The sequence below is a fragment of the Psammomys obesus genome, unplaced genomic scaffold, assembly GCF_907164565.1.
Source record: "Psammomys obesus unplaced genomic scaffold, mPsaObe1.curated_primary_1811, whole genome shotgun sequence".
NCBI lineage: Eukaryota > Metazoa > Chordata > Mammalia > Rodentia > Muridae > Psammomys > Psammomys obesus.
This window is the reverse complement of record NW_026585742.1, coordinates 202,422-225,717: the sequence shown is the minus strand read 5'-3', so window position 1 is coordinate 225,717 and position 23,296 is coordinate 202,422. Positions and strand designations below refer to the sequence as shown.

The 23,296-nt window shown below is 43.1% G+C and overlaps 1 protein-coding gene across 3 annotated transcripts in view; it reads right to left on the bottom strand.

Moving 5' to 3' along the window:
* Flnb (filamin B) overlaps window positions 1-23,296 on the bottom strand; it is a 132,391-nt gene that overhangs the window by 67,866 nt on the left and 41,229 nt on the right. For all 3 annotated transcript variants that reach the window (XM_055599036.1, XM_055599037.1, XM_055599035.1), the window contains 5 exons: window positions 16,974-17,222; window positions 15,060-15,157; window positions 13,117-13,264; window positions 2,038-2,156; window positions 1,291-1,368 (listed from right to left, as the gene is read on the bottom strand). In XM_055599036.1, the coding sequence (XP_055455011.1) occupies window positions 1,291-1,368; window positions 2,038-2,156; window positions 13,117-13,264; window positions 15,060-15,157; window positions 16,974-17,222 (692 nt within the window). The remainder of the gene's footprint in view (window positions 1-1,290; window positions 1,369-2,037; window positions 2,157-13,116; window positions 13,265-15,059; window positions 15,158-16,973; window positions 17,223-23,296) is intronic.

Sequence of the window (23,296 nt, the reverse complement as noted above, 5' to 3'; positions counted from 1 at the left end):
ATATCCTGCCTTAAACTACTGAAAGTACTTATATCAGATACCCTTTATTCCCCCCATCCTGCCCTCTGCCCCGTACTTGTGTTTGGTTCTATTTCAGGTCTCTCAGCTATCTAGCCTCCGGTTCTAGGCCATCCAGGCAGGGTCAGACATGGGCTCCCTCTCATGGCATGGGCCTCAAGTTAGACCAGGCATTGGGCAGCCACTCCCACAAGTTCTGCGCCACCTTTACCCTAGGACATCTCGAAGGGCACTTGGCCTCTCTAACAGGAAATGAACAATCACTTATACTTAGATCTCTAGGCATGGGGTTCCTTTAGTAGGGCAGATAGGGCCACTGCACTGTCAGAATACAAACCGCATCATCCCAAAACTTCAAAAATAGAGTAAGATTTTTCACACACCAAGGTCATTCTGAGATAAATGTGTTTGAGACAAAGTATAATGACTTCTGTCTAAAACTTCAGCAAAAAATTCTCATCCTGGGATATTTCAAGAGAACTGGACTGGGCTTCCTATGAATCCATACTTTGCTGGGATGAATTAATTAGATCATAAATGTTCCCTTTGAAGATTTCATTTTCCTAGACTCATGGTATTCTGGAGTAAGAAGAATCCTGGTGAACTCACAAAAGCTCAAGGCAGAAAGTAGAACTGTCTTAAAATCTGGGCATGATATAGGATGACTGGCTTTTGTGTGCCAAAGACACATTCCTAATTATTCACTTGCTATAGCTCAGGCTCTCTTAGCTTTTGCCCTATAGAACTATCTTGGAAATGGTCTCAAACAGAGCTTGATATGATGCTGAGGTGAAGGAAGGGCCTGGGAATTGGATCCCTGGCATTCCTCAAATGCTTAGTGTATTCTTTGTGGCTGTTAGTGAGCTGAACTTGGGTGTCCTCAGGGCTCAAGACCAGGACACGCTTTAGCCCATCTCAAAGGAGAATGAGGAAGGAAACATTTGGAGTTTAGACACTACAGTATCTATAATCCAGATACACAGCTTCAATCTTTAGGTACCCATATGGAATAAAAACAATGGAGATGTGCTAGCCAATGCCAACTCTGATTCATAGAGGTTCTACCTTTTCCCCTAAATGAACATGAATATGCTAATTAAGTTAACTTATATCACTCACGGCTTTTGCCTAGCATGTGAGAGAACCTGCATTCCACATCCAGGACTATACAAACACTGCCACCAAGACCATCCCTCTACTTAAGATCTCTTTCTTTAACATATATAACAAGTCCAAGGGCCAGACCTCGCCACAGCCATTTGCTCATCTTACTTTGTGCAGCCCGGTGACCTTGGGCAGATACTCCACGGAGTAAGTCTTATTCTTGTCATTGTCAGGTGTCACGTGTGCCTAGAGGGGAAGACAATTATCAATTAGAGAAGGTGAGAGGTTTAAGTCATGAGTGGTGTCAGCTTGCTGCATGACGCTGCAGCAAAGAGGCAGCATCAATAGGTGTGGGAGTGGGTGGAAACTACCCAGCACAAAGCTAGGGCTCTCCAGGGGCTGGTGATCAAGGGCAGAGAAAATATGAAGCAGATTCACTTGATCGCCGAGTGGTCTCGTGATTATTACAGGCTTAGGAGATGCCAGACCCAGTCTTGGGAACCAAAAATAAAACAGTAAGTTGGACAGAGACCCTGCCCAGAGGGGAAGCTAGACAATATTCAGAAGTTCAGATCATACTGTGATAGGAGTAAGATCTGGACCTAGGAAAATAAGAATATGCTTGGTCCCTGGTCAAAGACCCAAAGATGATCAGTAAAGAAAAATCAGGACACCTCAATTAACAAGTTCTCTGTCTCATCCAAAGTATCATTAAATTTATTAAATACTGTGTCCTTGTGAATCAATGTACATTGCACTCAAGGCTCAGCTCTTGGGCAAGTTACTTTAGCCACGGCAAGCCTCAGGATCCTTTTGGTAACATTTTGGTTGAGCACTATGAGGGCCTGAAGACTCAGTCTTACTCTCGTGATAAGGTCCAATAACTCCAGAGGGAGGTAGCAACCCCCAACATACCTCTTCTTTGTTTCCTTCTGGGTCTTCAACAAACACCATCACATCTCCTTGCCCAGCGCTGATGGTATCTACAGTGAATTTGGCTGGCTGCTTCACCATGTTTCCAGTGGGTTCAATTCCTGTCAGGAGTTTTTACATTGTCAGGAGTTTTTACATAGAAAATTTTGAGTTAGCCAATGCCCTCACACAAACTGTCACCCACTATGTCTTTTTTTCCCCCCCTCAGTGAACTGGGAGATGAGACCCAACCCTATAGATCCTATGTGGGAGATGGGGACAGACTGCCATGACAGGAATAATCAGAAAGGTTCAAACTCTTAATTTTCTTCATGTTATCTAACTAATACCCAATTCTAAAATATTTAGGAATTTTAGATAGTGGTCCATGTAATAGTGAAAATATATATAGGTGTAGATAGCAGCCTTTGAGAGGCCATACAGGAGAAGGAAGTTGCAATATTGCATACACTTTTAAAAAACTGCATTCAACTATTATTTGCAATCAGACTTTTTAAATTTAAGATAGCTAAGCAATAGTAACTAGACTCAAAGACAAACATCCCATATTTTCTTTCATATGTGAAATCCAGACATATATGGATGATACAGATGTAGAAATGTGACCTTGTGGGAAAGGAGTCTTCAGAAGGGAACAAAATGTTAATGGGGGTAAAGACATTGTGTGTTTTTTCTAATATGCAGGATCTAGGTACTAAAAAGTTATATGAGGGGCTGGAGAGAGGGCTCAGCTGTTAAGAGTACTTGCTACTGCTGCAAAGGACCTGGGCTCCATTCCTAGCACCCACATGGTGGTTAACAACCATTTAACTCCAGTTCCAAGGGATCTGAAGACCTTTTCTGCCTTCCTCAGGCATCAGGCTTTGGGGGAAAACCAGCGGGGAAAGGGGAGAAAGGGAAGGGCAATGGAGGGGATAATATGAGCAAAGAATGATGATTTACCTGAGACCCGATAGGAAAGGAAAGAAAGAAGGAGCGAAAGAAAGAGAAAGAAGAGAGAAAGAGAAAGAAGAGAGGAAGAAAAAGAGAAAGAAAGAGAAAAAAAGAAAGGAAGGAAGGGAGGGAGGGAGGAGAGAGGGAGGGACAAACCTATTATTCTGTGTACTTGTTGAAGAAATTAATTTAAAACAAAAAGATTATTGAAAGGGCCAGTCCTGCTGATCCAAAGCTGCAGGATCTCCATGACAAAGGGCAACAATAGAATAACCAGGAGTCCTAATGAGGGTCCAATATTGATGGTGTCACAGAAGCCAGAGATCTCTAACCAGACCGATGACTCATTGCAAGAACATTTGGAAGTGAAGATGTGTGGACAGAGGGATACACTATGGGACACTACACTGTGATCTACTACTGCTTCCATGATGAGATGTTTTCTATGCTTTGGTTTTTGTCGTTGTTGCTTGTTTGCTTGTGTTGTATTTTGGGGGCTTGTAAGGGCAAAGGGCAAATATGAGAAGATAGGGAGATGAGTGGGACTGTGATGTAAAACTCACAAAGAATCAACACACACACACAAATAATTGAACAAATTAAAGGCAGAGTCCCATACAGATGGGTGTAAGAAATGACACTCTTTCACCAGCATACCTTAGAGACAACTGCTTTCCACTGATAATTCTGGCACTACTCACAATAGCTAAGATAAGGAGTACACCTAGGTACCCGCCAATAGACAGAAACATAAAATGTGATATTTGACACAACAGAGTAAATATTCAATTACAAAGAAAAACCAAACCCTACCACTTACAGTAAGAAAGAACAGACATGTAGGACATTATGTAAAGCCAAATAAGTCGGATGTAGAAAGGCAAGTACTGTGTGCTCTTTCTCAAATATAGAACCTAGAAAGTCAGCCTGAATGTAAAAAAGTGCTTACTAAGGACTGAGGTGTTGGCTGGATAGAAAGAGCTGGGTTGGGTTTGCTCAATGCATAACTCATACACACATGTAACAGTACCCTGAATCTATGAATATACAATCATTGTTAATAAATGTGCAACAATGGTCTGGAGAGATGGCTCCATGGTTAAGAGCACTTCCTGATCTTCTAGAGGACCTGATTTCAGCTTCCCCAGCACCCACATCAGATGGTTCAGAACCATCTACGGCCCCAGCTCCTGGGGATCCAATGTCCTCGTCTGGCCTCTGCAGGCACCTGTACTTATGTGCACATAGATGAAGTGATGATAGATATCACAACCAGAGCACTAAAAATGATACGGTCAAGATTCTAACCACAAAATCCCTCGTGTTGCCTCACAGGATCCCACCCTCTTCTCTTCACTCCACCCTCTTCTTATCCCTGACAACCACTTTTCTGCTCTCCACCTCTGTAATTTTGCCATTTCAAAAATGTTACAGAAATGGAATCGTGTATTATGCAACGTTACGGCATTGGTCCTTCTCACTGAGAATCCTGTTGATTCTCTGGCTGCTGCTGCTTTTTCACTGATGAGTAATGTCCTGTGCTATGCAACTGCTTATTCATTCTCCACAGAGGGGTATCTGGGTTATCTCTGGCTGACTGTCATTTTCAGAGCTGCTATAAACATTCAGATATGGGTTTTGTGGGAATGTAAGAGTATATCTATACCAAGTATAATGTTCTGCATCTATATCTATATCTTCTTCCAAACCTGGTTCCTCACACCGAGTCCCCAAAATCCCCTGTAAAGTCCAACTGTCCAGGTGTGGGAATGATCAGGTCCTGACATAGGGCTCCCAACCTTCCCGGAACTTCCTGGGTTGATAAGCTTTTGGTGGGACTCTCAGTTAGGATGAGTCACCAACAGAAAGGCAGGCTTGAGAATCCAGAAGTGTCTCTGTCCTTGCCAGGGGTTTGGTCCATCCCAAGTCTCAGGTGTTCTCAAACCTCATGATAGAGACCTCTTTTCATTCTAGAATATTCTCTGGACACATGGGTATCCCCTGAGCTCTGTGACTGGTTAGCCTAAGCAGGGCACAAGAACCTCTGATCTGGTGCCAAATAACACAGAAAGTTAAAATAACTCCAGGACCCAGTACTTGTAAGCAGCTTCTAAGGCTGATTAGAGTCTGGGCTTCAACCTGCAGCTCCTGTGCCAACACCAGGCAGACAGCTCTGAGATGAACTGCCTGTGAGCCGTTCAGCTGCCATGCAGGGAACTGGAAGAGAAGTCAGTGGGAAAACCCACACAGTTGGGTGGGCAGAAACCAACACAGGGAGAAGTAGAGGAGGCTCTCAGCTATGGCTGAGACAGACATGTACCAGAGAGGGCAGCTAGTGGCTTGCATAGGATTTGCACTTTTAGTGGTAGGTTTCATTGTTGTTTTAAATTGAGGACACAGGCTTCCTGCTCACTATGTAGTGCATATATTAAAATTATAACGACACAGAATATCTGTGTCACTTTCCATTCACGCCAGCATGCGGGGGTCCAGACAAGCTTTCTCTGTATCCTTGCCAGGCTGAAGAATTACCAGTTTTTACTTTGGCCACTCTAACAGTTAATCTCCCACACCATGCACAGACTTTGGAACACAGAAGCTTCAAATCATTTATCTATCTATCTATCTATCTATCTATCTATCTATCTATCTATCTATCTAATGTATATGAGTGATCTGTATGTACACCTGCATGCCAGAAGAGGGCATAAGATCCCAGTATAGATGGTTGTGAGCCACCATGTGGTTGCTGGGAGTTGAACTCAGGACCTCTGGAAGAGCAGACAATGCTTTTAACCATTGTGCCATCTCTCCAGACTTAGTTTTTTTTTTTAAGACTTGAAAGTTTTTTTTATTTTATTTTGATGAAGTAAACATTGTCATTTTTTCTTTTGCGCTTTTGTTTCAGATGTAAGAATTCTTTCTTTACCTAACCCTAGGTCTCAAATTCTTTTCTGTTTTTTTCCCCATCAAGTGTTTTAGTTGCATGTTGTATACATTTAAGTGATTCAGTTTGAGCTAATTTTTGTGTTACGTAGGACTGTACTTTTAAAAATTATTTATTTTCTGTGTATGGGTGTTTGTCTGTATTTCCGTTTACTACATGTATGTCCAGCACGCTTGGAGACATTAGGTGTGACTGGATTGCCTGGGACACTCCAAATAGTGTTAGCCACCAAGTGGGCACTGGGAATCAAACCCTGATCCTCTGCAAGAACAACCAATGTTCTTAACCACTGAACCATCTCCAGCCCCTTAGGTGTGATTTTTGTCTGTCTGTCTGTTTTTTGAGATAGGGTTCCTCTGTGTAGCCCTGGCTGTCCTGGAATTCACAGTGTAGACCAGGCTGTGTTTGAAGTCAAGGATCCTCCTGCCTCTTGTGCTAGAATCTTCCAGCAATGTCAGTACAGATCTGAAGCTACAAATACAGCAGATTGACTCCTCTGTTACACTTCTTTAAAAACTCTTCTAATTAATACAGTTCCTTTGGCTTTTCTTCTTTTGATACATACTTGTCAACACCTACGAAACATTTTTGTTTTGTTTTGTGGTGCTAGGAATTGACTTCACATGTGCTAGGCAAGTCTGTCTTGCTGAATTCATTGCCCAAATTTCATTAGCAATCTTGTCAATTTAGGAAGAACCAACGTCTTTGTTTCAGTCTCTCCACTTATTCAGGTCTTTTCTTTACAGTTTTTAGGTCATAAATCCTACGGGTGTTTTAGTACACTCATGGCTATTTTCTTTTCTTTCTATATGACTGTAAACGGTGTGCCATTTTAAATTCCAGGGTCCATATATTGTGTATTCTACTATGTAAAACTATAATGGATTTTGTCACTTTTGTGCCTTGTCACTCACTGAACTTTATGTAAGAAAAACTTTATTTTGCTTTGGGGACCCTTCCCTTTTTCGTTCTTTCCTCCTCTTCCTTCTTTTTTGAGAGAGGGTCTCACCATATAGCCTGGCTGGCCTTGAAGTCACAGAAGCCTGCCTGCCTTTGCCTGGGATTAAAGGTGCATGTCACCACACACGGCTTTTCTCATTTTTAGCTATTTGAGATGGTCAGTACACACCAGCAACACTTCGTCTGCAACTGGACAGTTTTGTTTCCGCCTTTGCTGCTGTCCTCAACTTCCTGCCTAACATTACCATTCAGAGCCCCCTTATTGTGTTGCAAAGAAATGGCAAAGACAGCTGCCACCCTGTGTTCTAGATCTTAGAACACACCACCTTTTCACTGCTAAGATGTCAGCCAGAGCTCCTGTGGCAGCTACTCTCCATCAACTTGAGGAAGTTTGTCCTTCCCTTTTTCCGAGTCTTATGATGGATGACTGTTGAATTTTGCCAGTTGTTTTTTTTTTTTTTTTTTAAATCATCGGTATGACCATGATTTTTTTTTTTTTTAATTCACAAACCTGTTATTATAATCTGGTTGATTGTACTGACAAGTTTTCTAATAGTGGACCAGCCTTATATTGCTAAAAGAAGCCCCACTTAGTCACAATGTGTGATTCGTTTTATATTATTGCCCAAATGTATATGATAATATTCGGTGGTGGTTTTAATATCTATATTCTATTGATCTCTGGTTTTGTTTGTTTGTTTTGGTATCAGCTTTGGTTTTATTATTAGTCTCATAAAGTGGGTTGTTAATCCTACTGGCTACATTTTTGACACAAGCTAGAGTCACCCAGGAAGAGGGACCTCAAATGAGGAATTGCCTCCTTCGGACTGGCCTCTGGGCTTGACAGTGGGATATGTTGATTAATGATTGATGTGGGAGGACCCAGCCCACTGTGGGTGCTGGCACCCTGGGGTCTACTATAAAGCAGGCTGAGGAAGCCATGGAGAGCAAGCCAGGAAGCAGCACTCCCCCATGGCCCCTGCTGGAGCACCTGCCTCCAGGTTCTCGCTTGAGCTCCTACACAGGCTTCCCTCGAATGGGACTGTAAAGTGTAAGCTGAAATAAACCCTCCCTTCCTTCCCGAAAGTTGCTTCTGGGTCAGTATTTCATCACAGCAGCAGGAAGCAAAATAGAACAGTAAGTGCTCTCATCTCTTACTTAGTTTTAAGACCATAAAATCGGTTTTAATACTTAAGTGTTTGGTAGAATTCTCTCGTGGAATCATCTGCATCTGGGGGTTTACAGGAGCAGTACAGTTTTACAGATTCAGTTCCCTCAACACTTACACCCTCATCTCAGTTATCTGGCTGAATTGCGGTAGTCCCTGTAGTTAAGACATAATTTTGTTCCTGTTATTTCAAGATCTCTTCTTTTGTATGATTCCTTTAAAAGGCCATCCTTTCAGGATAGACTTCTGGTGACAAATTCTTTTGCTTTTCCTTTGTCTGAAAGTATAGGAATTTCCCTTGGATAAAAAGGATTCTAGCTGACAACTTTAAAACAAAACAAAACAAAACAAACAAACAAACAAAAAAAAAACAAAAAACACTTGCAAACTGCAGTGCCATTTCCTTGTGACCTCCATGGTTTTGATGAGAAACCTGACATTCTGGCATTTCCTTTGGGCAGGCTTTCCGCTTTCTCACACCGTGCCTAAACTTTATGTCTTAGTCAGGTGTAGTGGCAGATGCGTGTGATCCCGCAACTTGGGGGTGATAGCAAAGGGATCTAGGTAACCCTGGATTTACAGAAGTCCCCAGCACAAAATGAAACACCGTTCTTTGTCTTTAATGTTCTGAAGTGTATCCAGTCGTGCCTTTTCCCTCACAACTGCTATTATGTATACTCTTTCCATTTGGCTGTTTTTACCCTATTCATTTATAGGCTTTATAGCCAAATATTTCTTTAAGCATTTTTTTTTTTTTTTTAGTCCTGCCTTCTTTTCATACCCTCCCATTGTCTCTTCTAATGTAATCATTAGCAATCTTGTTTTAGTTCCCACAGGTTCCCAGGGGCTCTGTTCATTTCTTTTTCTTTTCCTGTCTTTCATATAGACTACTGGGTCAGTTCTCTGGTTCCATGTGCAGCTAACTAATTCTTCCGTCTTTCCACTCTGTTACTGAATTACATCCAACAACTCATTTCAGTTATTATTATTATCAGTTCTAAGGTCTTCAAATGGCTCTACATCTTCTAGACATTTTAACTTCTGTCTGGGAATTCCATTTCTCTGCAGAAAAATTCATTTTTTTTCCATTTATTTCAATAGTATTCAAAATTGTTGTTGAAGCCTTTTTTTTTAAGTTTTCTTTTTTTTAAGATATTATTATTATTATTATTATTATTATATACACAGTGTTCTGCCTGCATGCCAGAAGAGGGCACCAGATCTCATTATAGGTGGTTATGAGCTACCATGTAGTTGCTGGGAATTGAACTGAGGACCTTTGGAAGAGCAGTCAGTGCTCTTAACCTCTGAGCCATCTCTCCAGCCCTTATTGAAGCCTTTAAAAATATATACACTGTATTTTTTTTTTTTTTCTTATCACTGTGACTAAATACCTGATAACAAGAAAGCATTAACGGGCTTTCCACAGTTGCCGGCAGAAGCTGGAGCTGGCTTGTCAGTGAGTTACTTTATACCCACAGTGAGGAAGCAGAGCAGACACTGGTACTCAGCTCACTTTCTTTTTATTCAGTCCATCTGGATCCCAGGCCACGGGATAGTCTGGCATAGTATTCATACATTAATTAACCCAACTTAAAAGATCCTACACAGACTTGCTCAAAAGCTGGTTGGCTAGGTGATTCCAGATCGGTCAAGCTGAAAATATTAGCTGTCATGGACACTTTAAAATGGTTAGCAGGTAATATCTCAGTCCATGCACTACTGGCATCAACTACCATTTTCATTTGATTTGAAATCTTGGTGCATGGTGTGACAATGACTTTTAAAGTTGAAACTTGAACAACTTGGGTTTTATGTTATGGGACTTTGGACTTTAGGTGAACTTTCTGGTAGCTCATTTTTTTAGCATACCACTCCAGCAGGGGAGGAAGTCCGGGATCTCCATTCCACTTCCACTGGTCCTTGAGGTTTGAGAGGGGCTCCCCATTTCTAACAGGTTAGGGTGGGAATTTTACTTCTACCTCTAGTAGCCAGAAAAGGAGCACCTCATTACCGTGTCTTACCCAGCCTTTACTGACATCATTACTACCTTAAAACTAGACTATAGTCAAAGTCTTGGCTCCACATTTACTTTTGCTGATACATGAGGAGGGCCTGGTTTTTTCCTTTGGTGTTTGGCTAAACACAGAGCACATACTGTCTCGAAAGACTGTTCTGCCTTGTGGCGGCAGGCATTTAGCTCAATGATAGAACATTTGTCTTAGCTTCCATAAGGATATCCCAGTACGACTTCCCACCCCCACGCCTCATTTGAAATAAATTCCTCAGACTTGGAAGGAAAAAAAAGGGACTAGCAATTGGAAAATGGACTTCCAGATTTTATTTTCTGTTTTTCTTTTGCTTATACAATGATCAGGTCACTAACAGCAAGAATTAAATGCATACCTACAATATTCACAGGCACCTACTCCATCTGACTCTAGCAGTTTGAGAAACAATTTATTCTGCATCTGGTCAATGACTCAGTTAAGTTAGTGCAACCTGGCTAACCAGGGTTGCTTAGGAAGCTGAGCCACAGCCACACTCCAGAAAACTCCTGCAGAGTCATGCTCACCACGTGAAACCAGTCCCTCTAATTACTCAGACTGAGTTACTACAACACAGGCTCTGTTGTTAGCATGTCACACAGAACATGGTTTGGAGAACAGTTCTGCTCAGCCAGTGGACAGATGTGTTCAATGACGCTAACCCCGCAAGGGAGCCTTACACAAAGACCTCAAGCCCTCTCACCCCACTCACCCCAGACAACTCAACTCAACAGATACCTCTGCGAGTGCTAACTGGTCTCAACAGGAATCTACTCAACACCCACAGGATAAAACAAACCTCTGAACCCTTTTGGAAACTAAACTATATGGAGTATTCTCTATTTCTAGTCTGAGTAGCAGAAACTTAGTAAGTAATGCAGCAAAACCGTCTCGACATTCATTTTACAGCCCCACATATGTGGCTTCGTGTTGTGGCCCCATCCCCAAAGTGACTGTGTTGCCTCCCTATTTCGAAAGGAGAAAAGTTAAGCATAGAATCACAATACGGCCCATCAATTTCATGTCTAGGTATATGCCCAAAAGATTCCAGTTCTCAGCAGCATTGTTCATCATAGCTAAAAGGGAAAACACAACCCATATGCCTGTAAGTAAATGAACGAATAAGCCAAATACAGTATACACAACAGAATATCATTCACCCATAAAAAAGAAAGAACCAGTTGAAGGCAAAGACAGATGAATCACTGCGAGTCTGAGGCCACTTGGTCTACAAAGTGAGTTCTAGGACAGTCAGGGCTACACAGAGGAAGAGAAGGAAGAGGAGGAAGAGAGAAGGAAGAAGAAAAAGGAGATGATGGTAGTGATATATGTTATAATTAAAAAAAAATCCTGAGAACATAGGCTAAATGAGGTAATCTGGACACAAAAGTCACCACCATTTTATTTCTGTGAGATACCCACACAAATACATAAAGTAGAATACAGCGTGCCAGGAGAAGGCGGAGGAAGAGAAGGGAGAGCTTGTTTAATAAGCATGGCATTTTTCTGTGGAAAGCTGAAGATGCTCTGAAGACGAACAGTGATGCTGATAGTCCTATGACTTGTGGGTGTGCTTAACGCCCCTGGACATTATTGTACATTCATCATGATGAAAAGAAAATGAAAGAACAAGCCTACACACAAACAAATATGAGATGAAAATGGCTTGTTTTTCCCAGCATTCATAACGCTTACAAAGAAGGAAACAGCCACATTCCTGAACTATAGTGAGCAGTCTTTTACAGGAGACAGCACCACGGAAGGAAACCATCTCACATTAAAATGAGGAAACCAGGCAGCCAGTGATAAGGTTATTACAAACAAGCATTTTATGCCTTGGTCAAAGTCAACCCCCTGACATGAGAGTCAATAGCTATCTGTGGCTTTTTTTTTTTAATATTAAAATAACATTATCTTTAATCTTTAAGATTCCTTATTACACTGATCACCTTGGGTTAGGGTTCAGGCAAAGCAAATTTGAGATGCCAATAAACAATGGGAAGAGGGCCTCCAAACTTGTCCAGTGCTTATTAACTGACAAGTGGGTGTGCACCAAACTGTGCATAGTAGGTGTGACCCCAATTTTAGTTACAAAAATTAAGAAATATAATGCACTTGTCTACTTTATAAGAAAGGGAGATTGCTGTTCTAATCTTACCAGAAATCAAACCCACAGCCATGTAGTTGTTGTTCAATTTTCTCTTTGTTCACTGTTGTTCTGGTCAGGCTTAAACGCGAGATTCTCCAGCTTCTGCCTCCCAGAGCACTGACATTTGCAAGGGAACACATTCCACCACATCCCACTGTTAACTACCCTCCTTAAAAAAACTGATGCTTCAAATCAGTTGCTGAGCACAGCTGACCAAACACCTGAAGTGGCTCTGACCAGCCATGAGGTGCTGAGCATCTTACAGTGCAAGTCATAAACAGGATGTATCAGCAAGGAAGCTTCCGTCAGGAAAACAATAGCTCCCACCACATCTGGAAACCTGAAGCAGATTCTGCTTGACAGCAGAATGAGTCAGCATCCAGAAGGCAGGGGCTCCTGCCCCACCCCCATCCGTAACTAGTGACCTGGGACAAGACCCATCCCAGCCACGTAGGAGCAGGCTGCAGTTCTTAAGTGAAAGCATCAGCTTTCTCAGAGCTACAAGCAGCAACTTCAGAAAAATGTACTACAGGTAGGCCTCAGATTCTCAAGACAGAATGAGGTGGTCACCAATAAACAGAACTTTAGGTTTAAAGCACAAATGCATGCTCAACAAAGGAGACCTGGGCTATCTTTACAGAGTAAACCTTAAATCATTTTATCTTGAGACAATACTGGAAGTGTGCTGCTACACCTGGCTTTTAGGTAAGTGCTGAGAATCCAAACTCAGGTCCTCACACTTGCATAAGAAGCCCTTACTGACCACACCTTCTCCTCAGCCTCATGATCTGGAGAACATTCATCCCGGAGCTGATGCCAGAGAACACACCTCATATCCAACAAGAACAGCACTCACCTCTGCCGTAGGCCCTGGCTTTCTTTGGGTTGAGTTTGGGCTTAAGAGGAGCGCCTGGCTTGAGCTTGGCTTTGGGGAACTGAGACAGGTAGGTCATCACTGAGTGCTCATCTACATCTGGGTGAATAATCTCCTCAGGAGTGATGACCTGGAATGACAACATGCTGGCTTTAAAGAAATGTCTCTAAAGCGTATAAATGGGCCTCTTCTTTTGCTCATCTATTATATACACATTTCTGTAGTAATAAGAACCAAAAAAGAAAACCAGTGGGAAAGGCAGTACACACTTAGAGCTCCAGCTTTGGGGAGGCTGAGCAGGAAGACAGCAAGTGTGGGGAGGCTAGCCTGAGATTCGTCATGAGGTCCTGGCTTAAAAGCCAATTGGGGACAACATACTAGGCATGCAGTCTTAATATATTAGGAACCTTTAAAACTGAGAAAGATGGCTCAGTTTTGAAGAAAGGATACCACACTCTTGTAGAGGATCTGATTTTGGTTCCCGGCACCTCACAACAGCCTGCAACTCCACTGTAGGAATCCATGCCTCTGGCCTCTGAAAGCCCTCACACACACACACACACACAATAAAAAATAAAAATAAAATACTAAGTGTGTGTTGGGGAATTTTCCTGACACTCAGCTTAGGAGCAGCATTAGATCCAGGCTGGGTAGGGAACCGTCCTGAAGTTATCAGCATCCTTCATTCCCTACCTGACCTAGCCCTAACAGACAAGGTCCTCTCTGTCTTCAGTGAGGATGCACAGTGGCTAGCCACACCTCCTCAGAGCAGCAGAAGGCTCTACTTCATGAGCCATATCAACCAAATGCAATGAAGAGATGAGAAAACTCACCGGAAATACTGTGGTGATAGTGGCTATGAACAAAATAGCTACTGAGGTTTTGAACAGTTATCTACAAAATAGCCCATTAAAAGCAAAATATGCATCCATTTTCTATCTCTCTCCAGAAACCACTATAATAATTATAGAGTAGCCAACATCACAGAATATCCAAAAAAGGTGGGATCAGGTTGAAAGGGGGATAAGAAATGTACTACAGCATTTCTAAGGGTGATAGATATGAGAATGGTCGTGTAACAGAGACATGATCCAAAACCAAACCAAAGAAAACAGGCCAGCTTTCCTACTTCCCAAGTAATCCTATACTGATCTCAACTCTGAACACCAACTCAGACTTCAGCATGGTGTACGACAAGGGATCCTCTGTCCCATGAGATTGGTTTTCTTCATCCTGGGAGCCATGGTAATTTCAGGGAGATTTTTACAAGGAAGACAATGGCTTAAATAGACATATAGCTATTTTGATGCTATCTCTGACATCAAAAGTTCAAACCCACTGTGTTCACTGTGATAGACTATGGGAAATACAAACTGTGCTGCAATTTCCACTAATGGGATTATCTTGATTTAGTACCAAACTGAAATTACTTTTCTTTTATATAGGTTTAAAAATAGTCAAATACTGGTAGCTCCTTCTGACTCCCCCTTAGTTAAGGACCATGCTTGCTTACTGAGGTTTAAAGAAAACCTTCAAAATCTCTGGAACCAAATGAATAGAAAATATGCAGCAACACATACGCCTAAAATCCCAGCATTCTAGAGGCTGAGACTGGAGATCAGGAGTTCAATCCAGCCTGGACTCTATAGTGAGATAGACGTAGGAGGTGAGAAGAAGAGATGACAAAAGTAGTAAGGAGGAAAGCTTATAGCGTGAAGATTTCTGAACGATCTACAAGCTGCTAAATTCACAAGAACCTATCATTATGAATTAACTGAGATGTGAGATGAGGATGGGAGAGTGCCAGAGGCAAGGCTCTTTAAAGGCTGAATGCCAAGGTCAGACTTGGTCTGACCCAGAAAAGTATCCAGACACAAGTCAGTGGGTGGGAGTTGTCTCCTGGGACACACCATGCATGTCCATACCTGTGGGACGCCCAGCCAGTCATCCGCCTGCTGCATGGCTTCTCGGGCATTATCCACGGGCTTTCGTGGGTCCCAGGATTCCCAGTCTGGGCACAGACCTGTGGACAACACAAGAAGGGTGCTTTCAGCCTTAGTTGATGAAGAGATTAAGAGAAGCCAAGTGCTGATAACCAAACCATTTAGGCTTTTAACTCAGCAATTTCCGACAACAGCTTATAATTGTACACCTGAGGGGCAAAAAGCATGATGGCTAAAGAGTATGGCTGCGTGGACACTATTCTACACTGGCAAAGACTTACGCTTTAGTACACTATGTTCTGGCATTAAGACAGAGGTTAGCCACTTCTTCAAGATCTACTAAAACTGCTTGGGCTTGTTGCCTTTAGGTTTTGTTGTTTGTTTTGGTTTTTGAGAGTGGATTTCTCTGTGTGGTCCTGGCTGTCCTGGAACTCAACTCTCTAGACCAGGCTGGCCTTGAACTCAGAGCTGCCTCTGCCCTCAAAGGCCTAACAAAGATTAAGCATCCTACAAGTGACTCAAAACTCCACTTGCTCAAAGCCACAATCCCAGAATCACTTAAAAGGCCCTAATTAGTATAAGTAGCGTAGAACAGAAGTAAAACTCTCTGACTTTAAACTCAAAAGAGTAGCATAAATTGTATCTTTATGTAGAAGTAAGAAAGAGGGCACTAGGAAATGAGATAATACTAGAGGTATTTAAAAGTTACATTTAGCTGGGTGGTATCAGCGCACACCAGCAATCACAGCACTCAGGAAGCAAGGGCAGGCAGATTTCTGTGAGTTTGAGGCCAGCCTGGTCTACAAAGTGAGTGCAGGACAGGCAGGGCTACACAGAGAAACCACGTCTCGAAACAACAGTGGTGGGAGGGGGAGGTACATTTATTATTTGTATGGATGTGTGAGTGCATAGACACATGCAGATATCATGGTGCACAAGAGTCAGTTTTCTCCTTCTACCATGTGGGTACCAGGGATTGATCTCAGGTCATCGGAACTTGATGACAAGGGCCTTTACCCCTTTAGCCAGCTGGACAGCCTATTTGCTATACTTTGAGTTATTTCTGAAATATTCAGGTTTTATAGGCTTTCAAGGAGAAATGAGGCTTTGCCAACGCTTTTTTCTACTTGACATTAGTGACTTCTGCTTTGAGCATGCTGAGATACAGCGCCTTACTCGGCATTAGTGCGCCCAGCTCGGGTAGAACACTCAGTAAATGGAAAATATAATTATTAAAGTAAGGGTTCTTCTTATAAAAAAAAATAATTTGGGGGGTGGCATATAAACACTGGTTCTAGTTTTTCTAACTGAGTGTGGGCCAGCAAACTCTACCCATCAATCTAAATCCTCTAGTGAGGATAATTACATCTTGGTGTCCACTCAACCACTTAGAAAAGGGCCCATCCAGGGTAGAAAGGCTCTAACTGGATCCACACCAAGTGCTATTCCACAGCAATACAGAGAGAAAGGGGCAGAGAAAGCCATATATAGTCAAGTTAGTAGTTAATAAAAAACGGTCACTTTCCATTCAGCAGAAGGCTTTGGATTCCCATGCCAAGCCACTGAAGAGAGCCACATGTTTTCTTGAAGCTGACAGGAAACAAGGCACCGATGTGGGAAGACACAGGCCTGGAGTCTGGTGGACTATAACCCCAAAGCCCGCTCAAAGTTCAGGCACTGGAGCTTTTCTGGTGATCTGATTATCTGACTGAATTCAGTGGCTAGACCTAGAACATCTGCCTTTGGAAGGACACACAGAATTATTTGTGGCTCATCCTCTGCCTTACAATGGACTAAAACCAGGAGATCACACCACAAACAGACTTTCTCACATAAATCCAGGTTTGGGCCTTACACACCCCCACTCTGGGTGGTTTGGGCATTATAGGCGCTTACCTGGAGCACAGCTGTCTACCAGGGCTCCAAGGGCTTTGCCGTCTTGCCAGTTCTGGTTAAAGTTGGTGATGGGCAAGTATGGGATCTTGTTCTGAATCCATCCTAGCAGCCTCTGCTTTGGTGTCTGCTTCTTGGCATCATCATCCCCTTCATCTTCCCAGACGGGCATAGAGATGGAGTAGTGAAGGATCAAAGTCCATACCAGGCCCAAGATGAGTTTCAGGTTCCCGTCCACAATGGCTTTACTGTCTGGGAAGACAAAACATCAGCTTGGTCATTCTTCTGAGTTACACAAGCACGGTTCAAACTCTTTGTAAAAAATAAATGAAACCCTTATCCATAGGGAACTGTACTGAGACACTTCAATGGTAAAGGATGCAACGCTGGGATTCGCTTCAGAACATCTGGAAATGGAATTACTGTAACAACAATCCAAGGTGTTAACTATTGCCCTGGATCATTGGGATGCAGTAGATTATTGTCTCTGCATTTCTGCATGCTTAAAACTTTTCATACAAACAAAAAGGCGCTTAAATTTTAACGAAGCCAGTGTTTGAAACATGGTGGATGACATGCATCAGCAACAAACTACCAATGGCCTAAATGAGACCCTGACTCAAATGATCAAAAGCTTTGATTATATGCTTAGATTATATGCTTAGAATGGACACTTAAATATGATGGGAAATGGAAAAGAAACCTGGACTACTAGAGAAATTGATGAAGACAAATAACAAAATGGAATGCCCTAATGCTCTCTATCCATGGCAGGGGTTGGTGTGTGGAGGGTGTGGGTGGGGTGGGAGGGAGCTAGTGTATGTGTGAGTGTGATTGTGTGTGTGTGAAACAAAAAATTGGTCCTGTGCAGGGAACTCAATTCCCTCTTCAAATGTAGACGACATTCAAAGAGAAAGCTGCATACATTCTGACACTAAGAAATGACCTGAAGGACTACCGAGACGGCTTAATGGGTAAACGCTTGCTGCCAAGCTGAGAGCGCAATTCCTAGAATCCACACAATGGAGGGAGGTTGTCCTTTGTTCTCTATGAACACACACACACACACACACACACACACACACACACACACACACTCACACAAGTAAGTAAGTAAGTAAATAAATAAATGTAATAATATAAAAGAAGAAATGACCTGAGGACTTTTCCACCTTGAAATGAGTTAATTCACAAGTAATTTACAGCTTCTCCAAGCCTCCAGTAAATGTAATCACCACAGTGCTGTTTCTGATAAGTTTCTGATGGTTCTATCACTTAAAGTTGAAATTTTCGTGGCTGGAGAAATGGCTCTGCAGTTAGGAGCACATACTGCTTTTTAAGGACCTACTTGGGTTCCTAGCACTGACCTGTGGCTCACAACCTGTAACTCCAGCCTCAGGGAAAGCGAGTGCCTTAGCCACAAGGGTACCTGCACTCACATGCATACACACAGATACATAATTTTAAAACAATAAAATAAACGTTAAATTGATGCTTCCTTTATTGTTTAAAAATCTTTAAAAAATCATTTCAGAAATACAGACAATAAAAGGTATGTGTCCCAGAAACAACAATGGTACAGTCCGTACTACTGTCTCTTGTTTGCTGTCCTGGTTTTAGATTTTTCTGCACAAGCTGTTAAATGTCTCTTTTCACTAGTAATTATGTCCTAGTCATCTTTTCCCTATAAAAACTTGTTTTGTTTACATTCCTCTCTTAAGGTTTAAGAGGCCAGCTTCTCCTTTAATCTTACCAGTGCTGAGCTATCAATCACGTTCATCCCTGCTGTTCAGGAGTCACTCATCCAGAAGATAGTTAAGCTAGTGCAACCAGGCAGTCTCTGTTGACAAGCCTAAGTAGGAACTCCTTTCTCATCCTGCCCCTGACTCAGAGAGCTGGCTAATACCCTGGCCAGCTCTATCCACATTTTAATTTGGTTTTTTTTTTAGACTCTTGTACTGTAGTGTAAGCTGGCCTCAAATTTGTGGTCCTCCTGCCTCTGCTTCCCAGGTGCTGAATTATGGGCATGTCCTTCCACCTCTCCCTTGCACTCATTAAAATTTAATCACTGTCTTTAGGATTGCTCTCCAGCTCTCCTTTACCCCTTTTCTACTGGGGCCCTGAGCTGAAAACATCTTGAGATCCCCCTCAAGCCTCTGGTACAGTTTTTACACATCTCTTGACACATCTTTGCACCTTCCTATAGATGCACAGCTTCTCCCTCTCCTGGTATCTCTGAGAGCCATGAAAGTGACCTGCTATTTCCACAGCCTCAACATCAAATTTCTAGCTGAGTACTTCCTATTCTTTCAAACTAACTGATGGTACCTTCGGTCCATAGGCACATAGAACCAGGTGGCCCAATCTTTGTCTCATTCACCCAACCACACACTTCAAAGTTGCCTGTTCCAAGGTGACAACTTGCTTGCGTTACAGGCCTGCTTCATGTTCTGAATTTCCTCACCTGTGAGGCCCTTCACCCTATTCCTGTGGAATATACTCTGGCACACCCCAAAGCTGGTGGTAGTATAAGCACAATTGCCTGTGTGCTAGGATCCTTTCCTTTAACAGCAGGACCAACCTACCTGACCTTCTGCCTTCCACTCCCACAGCAGGACCGTGGAAGGAAACAGCCTTCCTCACCTTGCAGTTGTCTCACCAACCACAAGGCACCTGAACATTAAACACAGGCCAAACTGGACATAATGTGCGTGTTTAGTAAGGCACTGATAGCAGCCCAATGCATGGCATTGTGGAGGCTAAGAAGCCTCATTCTACCACAGGCATAAGTCTGAAAAACTCAAAGTCCCCATAGCTATGTGTAAAACAAATGCTTTTCAAAAGCAGGTTTGCATGGCTGACTAGCACGGGAAAGGTCCTCCTGACTTCAAGCTCTAGCGCTACAAGAAAAATGACAAATTTGATCTGGGTACAGGGCACTCACTTGTAATCTCAGCACACGGGAGGCCAAGGCAGGAGGAGCCTCAGGAGTTCAAAGTCAGTTGGGTTCACACCTAGCCTGAGCTACACAGCAAGATATTGTCTCAAAACATACATGTATAAGTGTGTGGGTGCACTTACCTCATAACCTGAAGTCTATTTTTATCTGAGTTACTTATATTACTCTAAAGGAGAAATCAAGGCCCTTTTGGGTAAGCATGACCCAGTCAAAGTCTGAGCAAAACTTATGAAATATACAATGCCCCAGACTTCTGTTTCCAATGAGTTCAAGGTGGGTGTCCTAACAGGAAAGGTCCCTTTATGGCCTTCCTGGGATACATGATACCTTCATCCTACTAGTCAAAGAAGCTGGAAGGAAAACAGGCTTCATTCCAAACGTGATTTTTTACAGGTAAAGGTTCAAATGGTTAGCCCAGTTCTTTGAACAATAAAAAGATGGAGATTTGTCCAAAAGACCTCCCCAGTTCCCATCCACAGGAGACAGGAGACTCCCCAGGCCTTGAGAAGGAAATGCTACAAGGGAATCCCAGTGTGCGCATCTGGCCATTGCTGCAGATCTGCTGTGCTGGGTAGCACTCATTCTGACTCAGAGGAAGAGACTAGAGCAGATAGAAGCATCCCCGCAGTAAGAGGCTGGAAGGCCTCTTGCTTTCAGGAACCAAACAAGCCAACGCCCAGCAAGCCTGCCCAACCTCCCAGACTCTGCCTAGATTTCCACAAACTGGAACCTGGCCATGGGCTTCTCCTCCCTAAATCCGACCAATCACAATTCCCACATAACTATCCTGGCTATTGACAACACAAGCCCTCAAGCCACACACACTTTCTCAAACTACCTACAATTATCCAGTTACTTTAAAATAACAGCATTGCTTTTTTTTTTTTTTTTTTTAATAGCTAGAAAGTCAATTTGAATGTCTATAAATTCTACAATGGAACGTATTCATACCACTTCTGTATCAGTCCTCTGGTCTTTTTTAAGGAGCATTTGTGTGTGGCCTGGGGCCGATTATGAGGTGAGTACTAGGTGTCTTTCTTTCAGCATTCTGCAGAAGTAAGTTTGAAATGCTTCCTTGAGGGGCCAGTTCTCCAAAGCATATGGTGGTCTTTCGCCTCTCTCAACTCTCATCAACCAGGTTCACACCGACACAACTACATCTCTGACATCTAGTGCAACATCAGCATAGCACTGGAGTCCCTGAGGCACCTTCCTACCTGGCTGCCAATGATTAACCAAGGTAGCAGGGGTAGTTAGTTACCAAGCCTCGAGAACAGATGTGGGTGGAGAACATTCCATACTTTTAGTCTTCTGAATAAGAACAATAGGTCATCCTTTGACCACAAGACAGTTGGCTATAGGGCCACAAACGGACAGCAAATGACTCATGAGGGCCACAGAAACAGAATTCCATATTCTGTGCTCTTTGCACACTCAGCAACTGTCACCTGCTAGGAGGAAGTGGGCTCAGAGCCTGAACTACAGATGGCTAACACATGGAAGTATACTCCACATGCTTAGCCACTAGGAAAATGCGAATCAAAAGTGCACGGAGATTCCATCGCTCATTTAGTCAGAATGGCTGACATTAAAAAGAAAACAAGGGTCTGAGAGGTGGCTCAGTGGTTAAGGCATCTCTGCTCTTGCGGAGGACAGCACCCACATGGCTGCCTCCAATCCCTGTTACTGGAATCTGATGCCCTCTTCTGACCTCCAAGGGCACTGCATGCACATGGCACACTTGCATCCGTGCAAACAAACACAGGAAAACAACACATGCTGGCGAGGCGGAGGAGGGAGAAAAGCACCTTACAAAAGGTCAGTGGGGATGTAAACTCCAGCAGCCACTATGGAAGCAGTACAGAGCTTCCTAAAAAAGCTAAAAGCTGGCTTACCACAATTAAGCTGTACCACCCATTCTTGGATACACAGCCAAAGAAACCGTGTCAGCATACCACAGAGATACCTGTTCATCCATGTTCGCTGCTGTATGACTTGACTCAGAATAACTGAGGTAAGGTCCCCACCAGTGGAAAAAGAAAATGGTGTGTGTGTGGGTGTGCGCGCACACACCCATGCAATGTAGAATATATACACAGTTATAAAGAACAAATTGTTCCATTTGTAGGAAAACAGATAAAGCTGGACATCATCCGATTAAGGAAAAAAAAAAGATATAACATTTTCTTTCCTATATGGAAACTAGGGAGTATGGACACACACACGCACACACACACAGGCCAGATGAGATAAAGAGAACTAGTAGAGAGGAGGGTAAGAGGGAGTGAATATGGTCAGAGTACCTGATATATGTGTACAAAAATCCAAAATCCTTTGCTCAGTACAACAAATATACATGGGCTAAGAAATGAAAAACAAAAATAATCAGCTGTGGAACCAGCAGCTCAACTAGCTATTTCTCTTTGGAAAATACTTTATTTTCCTCATCTGACAAATAGGCCCCATCATGTTCAACAACTTGATAGGGTGGTATAAGGAGTAAGGCCAGAGAGTGGCTGGTACACAGCAGGCACTTCGTAAGGCTACCTCTTTTCCCTCCTGCATTCATTCACCTACTATCCTTCTACTGTGTCAAATATTCTTCCTCAGAGCCACGGGCACACTTCAAGTGTGATTTCTAAACAGAGACCAAAAGACGTGCTTGGTGGATTTATGTGCAGCTGAAACATCCAGCTTGCCACTTCTCTGAGCCGAGACATTCATTACAAGGGCCACAGCTCTCTCAGGAGGGTCAGCCTTTCCTCCTGATCACCATACTGTGAACCTGGGACATGCAATGTTGAGGTCTCCATTAAGCAGGACACCTGCAGGCTAAGCAGTAAGACCCACCCAGCCTGAGAACCCTCTCTCCCACAACCCCACCCAGAGACTAGGCAGGAGCTGAACCTTCCAGAAGGAACATCGCACCCTATTTTAATGTCTTGATTTTATGGTGCCTTGCCTGTGGTCCCCAATGTTCCTGGCCTGGAACTCCCTTCTCATCTCCTCTTCTAGGCCTAGAAGGGGGGCCAGGGTGAGCCCAGAAAGGACGTGTTCTGGGAGTATTCTCTGCTCCACCACCTCTTCTCAATACACTCCAGTCCCCTCGCCTGGAAACTGATGCTGACATTTGAGCATAGCCTGCTGTGGGCACCCACTGCTGCATCTCCGCAGCCTCTCAGCATCCCCACAGCCAGTGTTCACTAAATGCTGTCCTGCTGTCCTTGTCGCTGATGATTTCCACACGCTCTTCTCAACACTGGGACCCCGGGACAGAGCTCAGAAGCTCAGAGCAGAGAGAGCCCTGAAGCCTCACACTGGGGCTTCCTGTCAGCCTTAGCTGCATAGTGAGCTTGCAGCTGCTTGT